This window comes from Pimephales promelas, chromosome 3 (genome assembly GCF_988280905.1).
Source record: "Pimephales promelas chromosome 3, fPimPro1.hap1.1, whole genome shotgun sequence".
In the NCBI taxonomy this organism is placed as follows: domain Eukaryota; kingdom Metazoa; phylum Chordata; class Actinopteri; order Cypriniformes; family Leuciscidae; genus Pimephales; species Pimephales promelas.
This window is the reverse complement of record NC_142771.1, coordinates 7,536,969-7,550,391: the sequence shown is the minus strand read 5'-3', so window position 1 is coordinate 7,550,391 and position 13,423 is coordinate 7,536,969. Positions and strand designations below refer to the sequence as shown.

The following is a 13,423-nucleotide window of genomic DNA, read 5'->3' as shown; positions in this document are numbered from 1 at the left end:
ATGTTGTGTATAAGAAAAAGACAAAGAAAGTTTGTAAAATGAACTTCAACTGTCAGAAGGACAGCTCATGAAGAACCAATCATGTACAGAAAGAAATGTTCAAATTCAGAGGAACAGTTCAGAAGAAACGTTAATAATAAAGATTGAGACGATTGGATCAGTTGCATTTTTGGAAAACTTAAATACATTTTTTTTTTGAATACTTGATGCGGCCCAGCCTGACCCAGACTCTATCTCCCGCGGCCCCCAGTTAATTTGAGTTTGAGACCCCTGGCAAATTCTCCGGCAGTTAATTGAAAGATTAGATGGGTTCACTCCATCTGGAATGACGTTGTGAACTTAAAATTGCTACTTTTCAAGGATGAGCAAAAACTCAGTGTTTTTGTGTGTGTGCCTTTGAATGCAAATGAGCTGCTGCATCTAGCCCCCTTTCAACAACAAACAGGACAATATCATGCACTGAAATGTCAGCCGTGCTCCGTTCGAACCGGACTCAGACAATGATGCCTAGAAAGCCAGAGAATATATTCTGTATGAGCTTCCGTAAGAGCTGAACAAATCACAGTACAAGAAGTGTGCATTTAAGTCTTATCCATAAACCCTCTCTCTCCCATTCATTATCATCAACATACACAGTGAATTACACAAAAAACACATGTAACAACTTTAAACAACAGGCGCGTGGGAAGCTGTTTCAGACGAGGGGGGCTGAGGGCTGGGTTGAAAAATATGACGTCATTATGCAAAAAAAAACATGAAATTTCTTACGTGTTGTAGCCATTAAAGTAAATATATTTAGTATCATATTTATGTTTAAATATTATAGACTAATGTTATTTTTTTTTACTTAATCAATGTTGATTATGAAAGTGAGCATGCAGCATAAGAAAGATATGATGCATCATGAGAGAAATGATTTTACTCACTTCATTGAGTTTTGTTTTTATAGAAAGACTCTTTTTAAAAGATTTTCGTTTAATATAAATATCTTAATTTTGATCAATGTTTTATCAACCAATTGCCTGTATTTAATAAATAAGAAGCAAATATCTAGCAGAATAATAAGGCGCTGGCATAATCACTTGCATTGCACGTGAACTTGGGGGCGCCGAAACTCAGCTTGTGCCTACGCTGTCCATTGATCACGCTTCATCAATAATCAATCACATAAAATGAGAGGCCAAACACAAATATCACTGTGTGTCAAATAAAATGTTTTATTTACGATGATAGTGATTGTCGGACGAGATTGGATGCCTGACTTCCCTTGGCATTCGGTTGAAAGCGCCACTTAGAACGGCGATGAGATAATATGTGAAAACAGTAATTAATAATATGATATAGAACTTATAGAAATTATCTGAAAAATAAAAATGTAACTAATGTCATATTTAATCACTATACATGCATATTATTTAGTGATGGGCTGCCCAATGTTAGCCTCAGGACTACGATGAATAGGCAACAGAATACAGAAATAAATAAAGCTAAAAATGCTTGGCGGCAGTATGTTTAAAACCATTTCTTACCTCTATTTAAAGTGCAACAAACATGGCCTTGCGTTCAGGTGTGTTTCTGATGAATCTTGAATCTCCGAACAAGGGAGATACAAACAAGTGTCAGGTTACGGAAGCAACTGAGGAGGAGGCGCGCGCAAGTGTAGTATATCAATGATTCACAAAATATTAAAATAATTAATCATTAGTTTATATCTTATTATACACTGCTCATTATTTTTATCCCATATCAAACACCGTATCTTTTGTCTATTTTACATTTTTTTTTTCTCACGTTTTTAAGTATAATATTTATTATAGTTATTATAGTCCACCACCACAGCCCCTCACCAGGGGGGGCTGATGAGATGACGAGGGGGGCTGCACCCCCGCAGCACCCTCCTTCCCACGCCATTGGTAAACAAATACAGACTTTCCGCCTTTTCATGGGGTGTGCTTAAAGGGTTAGTTCACCCAAAAATGAAAATTAAGTCATTAATTACTCACCCCCATGCTGTTCCAACCCCGTAAGACCTTCGTTCATCTTCGGAACACAAATTAAGATATTTTTGATTGAATCTGAGAGCTGGATCAGTCCTACATAGACTGCCTAAGGGAATGACACTTGACAGCCCAGAAAGTCAATGAAGAAAATGTTTAAATATTCCATGTGCCTACAGCGGCTCAATTATAAGTTTATCTAGCAACGATACTACTTTTTGTGCGAAGAAAAACACAAATAACGACTTTATTCGACTATTCCATTACTTCCTTGTGGGCCTTGAGACGAGAGTTGAAGAGATTTCCAGAACACATGCGCGAGAACTGAGATGAGGACGTTCTTCTTCGACTACTTCTTTTTACCGGCTGCTCACCGCTTAGGAGTTTTACCGCCACCTACCGTATAAGATGACGTGCTGATATGGCTAGAAGCGCAAAACTTTCTGTTTACAAGCAGAGGAAGACGCTCGCTGTACATACATAAGTGTCTAATTGAAAAGCGTATGTACAGCGCACGTCTTCCTCTGCTTGTAAACAGAAAGTTTTGCGCTCAATTTTTGATTTAATCAAAAATATCTTCATTTGTGTTCCGAAAAGATGAACGAAGGTCTTACGGGGTTGGTACAGCATGGCGGTGAGTAATTAATGACGTAATTTTCATTTTTTGGTGAACTAACCCTTTAATAAACTGGTAAACTTTATATACAAAACAACTCCGAGGAACTGTAATAAAGTGTGCACTCTCCCTTTCATTACTGCAGTATCACTTTGGAGACTATAAATTGGATCACAAACATTTTGTACTGATCCATCCTTGAAGAACAACTTTTTAGCAAGATCTGTTTTGTATTGTGCCTTTTTACTAGGGCTGTCATTTTATGTTCGAAAATCGATTGCACATTTGATCAGACCAAGCAATACAAGTCTCAAAAACGAAAATAGGAAATTGATTTTAACAGCCTTCTCTAGGAACGCGTCCAGCTCGTCACGATACGCCCGCAGTGAACGCGCGTCACACAGAAACTGCAGGTTCTGACAAACACACATAACAGAAAATTATAGCCGACTTCTTCATAATGTGTCTCTTTTTACAACAAAAATGTGAATTCTGACAGTATTCAGAGTAAGACCGTATCATGCATACAGAGACAGATTCGGGCTACAGTCGCCTACGTAGGTGAAATTTGTTTGACATTTCTAATCGTAAACGCAGCCATGTTGAAACCTGCAGTATAGTTTTTCATTGATTTTATGGTTGTCCATTCTTCTTATTGTTTTTCAAGAATGTTGCACTCCTGTCATTGAGCACTAAACTTCGTGGCAATAAATCATGAGAAATATTGCTGACTGGTGCGTTTCAAGCGCCGTGTTAGTTGTCCGTGGATTAACCAATATTTGGCGTTGAAAATGGAAACGTATTTTGACATGGATAATCAATTTTACAAATCGATTCAATGAACACTTACGTATGTGTCAAAAATATTTTCACAAAAGTGACAGCCATACTTTATACTTACTTTCGTTTACAAAGCAGTCTGATGTAAAATGATTTACACAAACATAAACGCATTTTGCTAGATTGTGGGGGGGGCATTCCCTACAAAAATAAAAGTTATCCACTGCGTCTTTAATGGCTCAGATGTCATGAGTACATGAAGACTGCTTTGTTCATTCTTACATCCGTTATCCATTTGTAGCAGTAAATGAGGAGATGTCGCATTGATCACAAGTTCAGTATGGCGTACAAGGCTCAGTACTAGGACCGCTGCTGTTCACTCTCTACATGCTACCCTTGGGAGATATAATATTAGATTTCAGTTATACTGATGATATTCAGCTCTAAATTTCTTCACACCATGATGAAACTTCCCAATCCAATATATGACTAGTAATTTCCAACTACTTAATTCTGAAAAAAAAAAGAGATTCTAATTATTGGACAAAAAGATTCCTCTCATAATAACCCAGAATACTGTCTAACACTTGATGGCTGCTCTGTCAAGTCTTCGTCGTCGGTTAGGAACCTGGGTGTGCTCTTTGATACCAATCTTTCATTTGAAAATCACGTGTCCAGTAAAACCGCATTTTTCCACCTTAAAAATATATCTAAATTACGTCATATGCTCTGAATGAGAAATGTGGAACAATTAGTTCGTGAGTTTATGACATCAAGGCTATATTATTGTAATGATATAATGGCTTGTTTCCCTGCACGCTTAGGGTGTACTCACACTAGCCAGTTTGAACCGTGCCCGAGTGCGTTTGACCACCAAAGCGCGGTTCGTTTGACTAGTGTGATTGCTCCGAACCGTGCCCGGGCGCGGCTCGATTAGCCAGCCCTGGCCCGCTTGGAAGAGGTGGGCCTGAGCACGGTTCAGTTGGACTCGGACGCGGTTCGCATGCAGTGTGAGCGCTAACCGTGCTGGAGCACGGAACAGGAACAGCTGGTGTGAGGAGGCTGTATTGAACCCTTCTGTCAGAAAAGTGGAGGTTTTTTGATAACACAACCTAATTACTTCGACTCATAACTGGTGTAATGATGGCTTGAATGTAAGGTGAAACTACATTTGGTACTACGGGACAGAACAAGTGTTGTATTACATTAAAAAAGAAGAACCGGCAAAAGGGAAAAGTCACAAGTTAACTAGCGGTACGGGACTAAAGTTTTGTCAACACAGGAACGCAAAAGGGTGAAAGCAATGGAAGACAACTCTAATGTCAGTACCACAGACGTTTCAATGGAAGACTCAGGTAAAGAAGATATGTCGACTAAACTTGACGTTAACCCAGGTGAAACAGCGGGGGACAGTCTCGCTAACTCAACTCATATCTCTAAGAAACCCGCCCTAAAGAAGAAGAAGCGCGAGCACAGTAATGGTAATGGTGACGGCGAAGAGAATGGCAATGCGGACATTTTAGCTGCTATCCAAGATTTAGCCAAAAGTTGTGGTGAACTAGGGAAAAAAAATCGACAACTCATTTCAGAAAATTTCGGTCATCGAACTTACAACCACTGAAACCTCTAAGCAAATTGAGAAACTCTCATTTACTGTTCAACAACTTGTGGTGGACGTTGAGCAACATAAAGAAGTACTGAAAAACACGATGCAAGAGATTGAAAATCTGAAAAAAGAGAACCGAATTCTGAGCCGAATGCAAACGTTATAGCTGGAGATGGGCAGTAAAGCTGCACGGGATGAAAGAGGAGGCTAACGAAGATGTGAGAAGGTTGGTGATTACTGTGATTGGAAAAGTTGCTCCTGGGCTACAGGAATATCTGGAGGAGGGGATCGACATTGCCCATCGCGTTGGTCCTAAAAAGCAGGATGGTCCCCACAGATCTGTCATTATCCTGTTTGCACTCCGCCGCATCCGTGATGCTGTCTGGAAGAGCGCTAAAGGGAGCAGGTTTTTACGTGACAAAAAACTGCGGCTTACTGAGGCTTTGTCTCCGGAGGACAGAATTGCCAGAGAGAAGCTCTGGCCCCTGGTTAAAAAAGCAAGAGAGGAGGGGAAAAAGGCTTCTGCCCTCTCGCTCTAATTGATGGCAAAAAGATCAACTACGCAGACATTGATTAATACTTTTCTAAACTGACACTTTATGGACGGGAATCTGCATGGTGACTTTGGTGATCCCAGAGTGAATCTTACGGTTTTTCTGTCATCGGAGCTGCAGACCGGCAGACTAATGATCTTTCTTCAGTTCAAGAAACATCAACGTCGGTATGTATGTACTGTATAGGAGAAAGAACGGTGGGATAAGGTAAGGGGAGGGAGGAGGAGAGAAAGGAAAAAATAATCGGAAATAGCAAAAGGAAAGAAAGTTAGTTTTTTTTTTTTTTTTTTCCCTGAGACGAATTAAAGGTTCTCGCTAGTGGTCAATGGTTATTTGTGATTATTTGGTCATAATGTTTGGTTCTGAAATTCTCTAATTAACCTACAACATGTTCTCCTGAGTTAGTAGCTTAAAAAGTACCTAAAGTTTATATGTATAATTAAACTAAGTTTATAGTAAATGGTATACACGGCTAAGTTAAAGGTCGTTTGTAATTCTATTTCTTGTTCCAGATCCTATATATGGTGCTTTACATTTAGTTAGTCGCTAATTTTTCACCATAATGTTAATGGTTGTGAATCAATCCTTCTTAACGGTTACTTAAACACTTCTTACATTTCCTGTTACTTGTTAGAGAGCTTGTTTTAGTTTGTGTCTTATTTTTGTCTTTTTTTTCTGTTTCTGTTATTTCTAATTTATTTTGATGGATGTTAAGTTAAATTCTCTTACTGTGATGTCATTGAATACTAGGGGTATACGGGACTCTGTAAAAAGGAAAGCTGTTTTTTTATTTTGTAAAAAAAGTGGGGCTGATTTAATTCTTCTTCAAGAAACACATTCCTGTGAATCAGACATTAAGTTTTGGAAAGGGCAATGGGGAAACGAAATTTACTGTTGTCATGGCACCAATCACTCAGCTGGGGTCTCTATCTTTCTACATAGATTTAGGGGAGATATTCTAGAGGTGGTATCTTCTGATGATGGCAGATGGTTAACTATTGTTACTAGGCAGAATAATGCAATCATTATTGTGTGCAATGTTTATGGTCACAACTCACGCTCTCTGAACAAAGGGCTTTTCTCCCACTTAGTTTCAAAATTAAATGAACTCTTACAGAAGTATTCAAACTCCCTCTTAATTTTAGGTGGTGACTTTAATGAATGTGCTGATGATGCAAAAGACAGGTATCCTCCCAAGATTTGCCAATCTTTACAAAGTAACAATTTGATCTTAAAACTTTGTTGTGACTTGTCTCTGACTGATGCATGGCGCTTTTTGAATCCTGATTTGTTGAATTTTACTTGGTCTAACAAAAGTTTGTCGTGTAAATCTAGAATAGATCTTTTTTTAATTTCAACAAATGCTCTTCATCTTCTTAAAAACGTGTCTCACTCTTCTGCCCCTCTATCGGATCATAAACAAATTATTCTGAAATTGGGTAATTCACAGGAAACTGCAAACTTAAGAGGTTACTGGAAATTCAATAACTCTCTTCTCCAGGACGTCAACTTCAATGATAATATTAAAAAAATAATTGAAGAAATATTTAATGATAATACAAATTGCAACTTCATGCAAAAATGGGAATATTTTAAATATAGGGCTAGATGTGCTGCTATTAAAAGAAGCAAAGAACTTAAATTCCTCAGAAATCAAAAAGAATCAGAGTTATTTAATAGAATTAACATTCTTTTAACTAAAAGTACTGTATCTTCTGAGGAAGAAGTGGAGTTAAAAGAGTCACAACTAAAAATTTATCAAATGTATAAGGATTTAGCTAAAGGCGCTTTTATAAGATCCAGAGCTAAATGGCTAGAGGAGGGAGAAACCAACTCAAGTTACTTTTTTGCTCTGGAAAAAAGAAATGGAAGGAGGAAATCACTGGATGTTCTTAACATTAATGGAACTCACTGTTCAGATAGAACCGAGATTTCCAACTTTGTCTCTTCATTTTTCAGTGCCCTTTACACTTCCAAATGTGATGATTGCAAATGTAAAAATTTCATTTCTAAATTAATGAAGGATGTGCCTGCTATTAAAGATGACTTTAAAACACTTTGTGACTCGCAGATTACTTTGAATGAAATTAAAACAGCACTTTTTTCAATGAAAAAGGGGAAAGCACCCGGTATCGATGGCCTTTCAGTTGAATTTTATATTCATGTCTGGGACCTTATTCAAAATCCGTTATTTTACATGTATAAAGATTGCATCAGTCAGAGAGAAATGAGCACAACGATGAAACAGGGGATTATCTCCTTAATACCAAAACCTGATAAAGATGTTTTACTAATAGATAATTGGCGGCCCATCACTCTATTGACTATTGATTATAAAATTTTGGCTTTAGTTTTTGCAAGTAGATTAAAGACTGGACTTGATAATATTGTTGCTGAACCCCAGTCAGGTTTCATTAAGGGACGGCATATTAGTAACAATGTTAGACTGGTATTAGACCTATTGGACTATGCAAACTCAGTACATTCTAAAGCTTTCATCCTTTTTTTAGACTTTTATAAGGCATTCGACACCATTGAACATGGTTTTCTCATAAAATGCCTCAAGTTGTTTGGTTTCGGAATGGAATTTGTAGAGACGATCGAAATGTTTTATAAAGGAATTACTAGCTCTGTGATAATAAATTTCAACACATCTCCTAGATTTGAGATAAAGCGGGGTGTTAGACAAGGTTGCCCTATTTCGCCCTTTCTTTTTATTTTAGTTGTTGAGTTGTTGTCCAGGAACATTTTATGCAATCCTGATTTGAAAGGTATCTCCATATTTGATAGGGCAATAAAAATTTCGCTACTGGCGGATGACACAACACTTTTCCTTAAAGATAAAGATCAGATACCTAAAGCTATTGAGTTAGTTGAACAGTTTTTTGCGGCCTCAGGTTTAAAGCTGAATACATCTAAATGTGAGTTATTGCCTGTGCATGATTGTGAAGATACCTCGATAGGAAGTATCCCTGTAAAGAATGTAGTGAAATATTTAGGTATTTATATATCCAGGAATCTTTCTGCCAGACAACATCTGAACTTTAATGAGAAAATAAAAAAAACGAAGAATATATTTAACCTCTGGCTTCAAAGAGACTTAACGATATATGGTAGAGTGCTTTTATCAAAAGCTGAAGGTCTGTCTCGTTTTGTTTACCCATCACTTTCTCTTTTTGTTAATGAATCCATGGCCAATGACATTAATAAGTTATTCCTTGATTTTATTTGGAGAAATAAAACTCACAAACTTAAAAAAGCTGTGCTATCTAATAGCAGAGCGGAAGGAGGTCTTGAAGTTTTAAACTTCATTGATGCTATTAATACTTTTAAAATTAACTGGCTTAAAAGATGCCTGGCAAACCCTAATTCTGTATGGTTTTTTATCCCCAACTACATTTTTGAAAAAATTGGTGGCCTCTCTTTTGTCTTGATATGTAATTACTGTCCAAACAAACTCCCTGTTGCATTATCTAAGTTTCATAAGCAGTCACTTCTTGCATGGAAGCTATGTTATGTCCACAATTTTTCTCCTCACAAAACTTTCTTATGGAATAATATTAATATAACTAGTAAAAATTCCTCTCTTTTCTATCCAAAGTGGTTCCAAAGAAATATAGTAAATATCTTGTCTTTGGTTGATGAACATGGCTCCATACTGTCATATGAGAACTTCATGATGAAGCACAGTTTTCCCATTCCTTTTAAGGAATACAATGCGGTAGTTAAAGCCATCCCTTCTGGGTTGATCCATCTAATTAGGAGTCATGTTCTTTTTAATAAAGTAAATACCCCATATCCTCAACCTACATTGTCTTTGAACGGCATTCAATTACTTGATAAAAAATGTAACAATAAATATATTCGTACAATATTGCAAAGTAAAAACAAAGTCGTTCTAAGAGGAAAATTTTTCTGGAATTCACAGTTGGATGATATAAATTGGAAAAAAACATGGCTTTTACCACATAAATTTTGCATTTCCAACAAGGTAAAAGAAGTGCATTTTAAAATCTTGCATAAAATTTATCCTGTAAATTCAATAATATCCAAATATGTGGATGTTGATAGCTCCTGTTCTTTTTGTGGATGTGCTGATGAAACTTTAACTCATCTTTTCTTTCATTGTGATTCTACAAAGAAGTTTTGGTCTGATTTAAATTATTTCATATTCCATCCTCCCATGATGATTTATAACTTTTCTCTCACGGATGTAATATGTTATTATGATAATAGTAAGGATCAATCTCTAATTCATGTGGTGAACTTTCTAATTTTATTGGGGAAATTTTTCATTCATAAGCAGAAATTCTTAGGGTCTCAACCCTCATTCCCTTTATTTTTAGTAGAACTTAAATTACTTTTCAATTCTCTTACCCTGATAGATAATAAGAAGTGTAATAGACTTATAGAGTGCTATGAAAATATATTTGGTAAGCTTCCCTGATATTATAGTGATTAATTTACCCAATATTTATTGGCTGTGTAAGAGGAATTTACTATTTATGTATTCTGTGGCTAGCTATTTTTATTGTATTTTTATTTATTTATTTATTCATCTATTTTATTTAAATGAAATAATTGTAATGCGTATGTATGGATATGTTTGTGTGTGTGTATCCATATTTGTTTTGTTTTTTTTATGCTTATATTTTATGATATGAGAAATGTGTTAACCTTTCTATTTCTGTTTGGTGTTTGAATGTATCCGACTAATTTTTGTAATTTACAATAAAAAAATAAAATAAAAAAAACCCTATGTGAGTGCAGGCCAGTGGGGAAGTGGGGAGGGGGGACAATCGTACTCGGGCCCGGTTCATGGCAACCGTGCCCAGTGTGAGTACACCCTTAAAGTCCTCGTGAACCAGAAGTTGCAAACTATTTTTCTCCAGTGCTGTGACGTATTTCCAAGTGAAACGGAATATTGAACAGAGGGCAGGGTTTTACTCTATCGCTCCTCCTCTCCATCTCTCGTTCATAGCAAACTAACGGTTTGAGGGGAGTGGTTAAGCGTTTCCCCACCCAAGCTGTGAAACCTACGTCATCAGAAAAAGAAACCATTCCAGACCGGAAGTAACTTTTTAGATTTTGATTAAAGATTACCAAGGTAAAACATTTTTTTAATATATATTCACTTGCACAGATTAATTGTTCACCACAAGACTAGTAATATGCGCTAACAAAGTAAATAGGTTCAATTTATCCTTCATCAATATCCTTCATTCAAGGATATGGTCATCGACTTTCGTAGGACACCACCTCCCTCTACAGTCACGGTTATTAAGGGCACGGATATTGAGCCCGTTGAGACATACAAATATCTTGGAGTTATTATAGATAATAAATTGAGTTTTGAACCGTTGGTAGACGCTGTCTCAAAGAAATTTCAACAAATAATGTATTTTCTTAGGAAATTGAATAGTTCTAATGTTTCTTCAGAAATGATGACTGATGAAATGTTTTATCGTGCTTCCATTAAATCGGTTTTATCTTTTTGCATTTCTGCTTGGTTTGGTAGCCTCTCCCTGATAAATAAAAACAGACTAGATAGTCTGGTTAAAGTGGCGAGCAGGATTTCCAGGAGAGGTCAGGCTCAACCAGGGGAGTTATACAAAAAACAGGTCCACAGGAAAGTTAGTGCTATATCTCATGCACAGGATCATCCCCTCAGAACTGAGTTTGAACTTTTGCCCTCTAAACGGCGTTACCGAGTCCCTAGATGCAGAACAAAGAGGTTGCATATATCCTTCATTCCGGCAGCTGTGAGTCATCTTAATGGCACTTAGCACTTTATACTTTATATTGATTAGCAAAAGTTGATGGTTTTGTAAATTATTTATTTATTTATTATATATTATGTATTGGGCGCTAATGTGAATTCCTGCCTTCTGTGCTTCTGCTGGTTGGTTCTGCTGTTGTGTGTCGTTGTATGTTATGTGTTTTTATGTGAGCACTTGCTGCGAATTCAATTTCCCCTTGTGGGACAATAAAGGTACTTTGATTTTGATTTCACAGGGACTTTAATAAACAAACTACAGCTGGTCCACCAGGAAGTACGACCATATTAGCCCGCTTCTGTCAACCCTGCATTGGTTGCCTATTAAACATCATATAAATTTTAAAATATTGCTGATTACTTATAAAGCACTAAATGGTTTAAAGTCCTTATGATTTATGGGGATTTTCATCTCTGTTTTTTGTGTTTATTTAACTAACACATCTGATACTATTTTTATCTTGTATCAATTACAGGGGTTGGACAATGAAACTGAAACACCTGGTTTTACAACACAATAATTTGTTAGTATGGTGAGGGCCTCATTTTGCATCCAAATACAGCACCAATTCATCTTGGGAATGACAGATAGAAGTCCTTCACAGTGACCAGAGGGATTATGAGCCGTTCTTCTTCCAGAACAGTGTCCAGGTCACTATATGATACTGGTGGACTCGCTCCTCCAAAACACCTCAATAATATTCAGATCTGGTGACTGTGCATGTTCAACGTCACTTTCATCTTCATCAAACCCTTCTGTCACAAGTCTTGCTGTGTGTGTTGGTGCATGATCATGCTGATACACGGTTTGAGCATCAGGTGCTCATGATCCTTCAGAAGGGTTTGGTAGTCCTCGGCAGTGTCGTGTCCATCAAATACAATCAGGATTGTCATGATATTGGAGCTCAAACCATCACTGATCCACCCGTGCTTCACTCTGAAGATTGGCCGCCAGGCAAATAGATGTGAAACCTCCAACATTGGCCAGTGTTTCAGTTTCATTGTCCAACCCCTGTATTTAATAGTTTAAATAATTATTTAATGCTTTGCTACTGGCAAAAGGCACTAAGATGTGCAGATGGAACATTCTAACACTGTGTTAAAACCTGCCCCGCTATTAGAACTATGCTATTCTGTACAGTTACCGATGCATTTGGCATAATTCACTTTTATGAATTTCTATTGAGAAACCATTATAAAAGGGTGAATAACGACTGAGAGGAAGAACATGAATATTCAGAAATTATTATTTCTAGAAATTTACAGCATTCATGCTGGATCATCTATTTGTCTCCTGAATTAGCACCAATTTGGTAAATGAATGTAGCAATTTTCACTGAATTTGAAGTGAACAGCTCAGAACTGAATTTAAGTTGTCATCACAAGTCTAACATGGTTTGATCTTTTTATTTGTAACCAAGCTAAATTTTTAGGTTTTCTCACTTACATGTTTCTTCAGCACAATCCAGGTGCCGTCCATCATTCATTTTCTCAATATCCTGAAACGTCTGCAGAAGATCATCAGGAGAGCTGTTTCCCTGAAGACTGAAGTGTCTGTTGCAGCATTTCTGAATGATTTTCTGTAGGATGTCGTTGGTTTCAGTCGGGTCTTGTGTGGTGAGCACCATGGTGTGTTCATAAACCCGCTCAGAAAAAGAGTCCAGCACCTTCTCCACACACTCTTGATCTTCTGCTGAACACTGCTCATGTTTGAGTAGCAGAACGATCACATGAGGTCCTGGATCTGACAGATACACACACTCTCTCACGGTCTTCGTGATCTGACGAAGTGACAGGTGTGTTTTGAGCAGCTGAGGACTGTTGATGATGATCACGTGTCTGTCCTTCAATCTTCCTCTGATTCTCTCTACAACACCTGGAGGAGCTTCACTATCAAATGCTGCTCGCCCTAATATGAAGTTTCCTACTCGACTGTTTTCTGACACACTCTTCCCCAGCAGAACAATCCTGAGTTCGCTCACTGAAACACACATGTAAGAAAGTTTTATTGATACATAAAATGAAATCCACCAGTAAGAATATAATTACCACATTTACTCCCCATAATTACCACATGTTCCTCCCTTACTGAAT

General features: G+C 37.2%; 1 protein-coding gene across 1 annotated transcript in view; it reads right to left on the bottom strand.

Annotated features, from left to right (window-relative positions):
- Positions 1-13,423, bottom strand: part of LOC148981941 (interferon-induced very large GTPase 1-like) — a 52,680-nt gene that overhangs the window by 11,579 nt on the left and 27,678 nt on the right. The window contains exon 4 of the mRNA XM_089129290.1: positions 12,777-13,310. Within this exon, the coding sequence (XP_088985416.1) occupies positions 12,777-13,310 (534 nt within the window). The remainder of the gene's footprint in view (positions 1-12,776; positions 13,311-13,423) is intronic.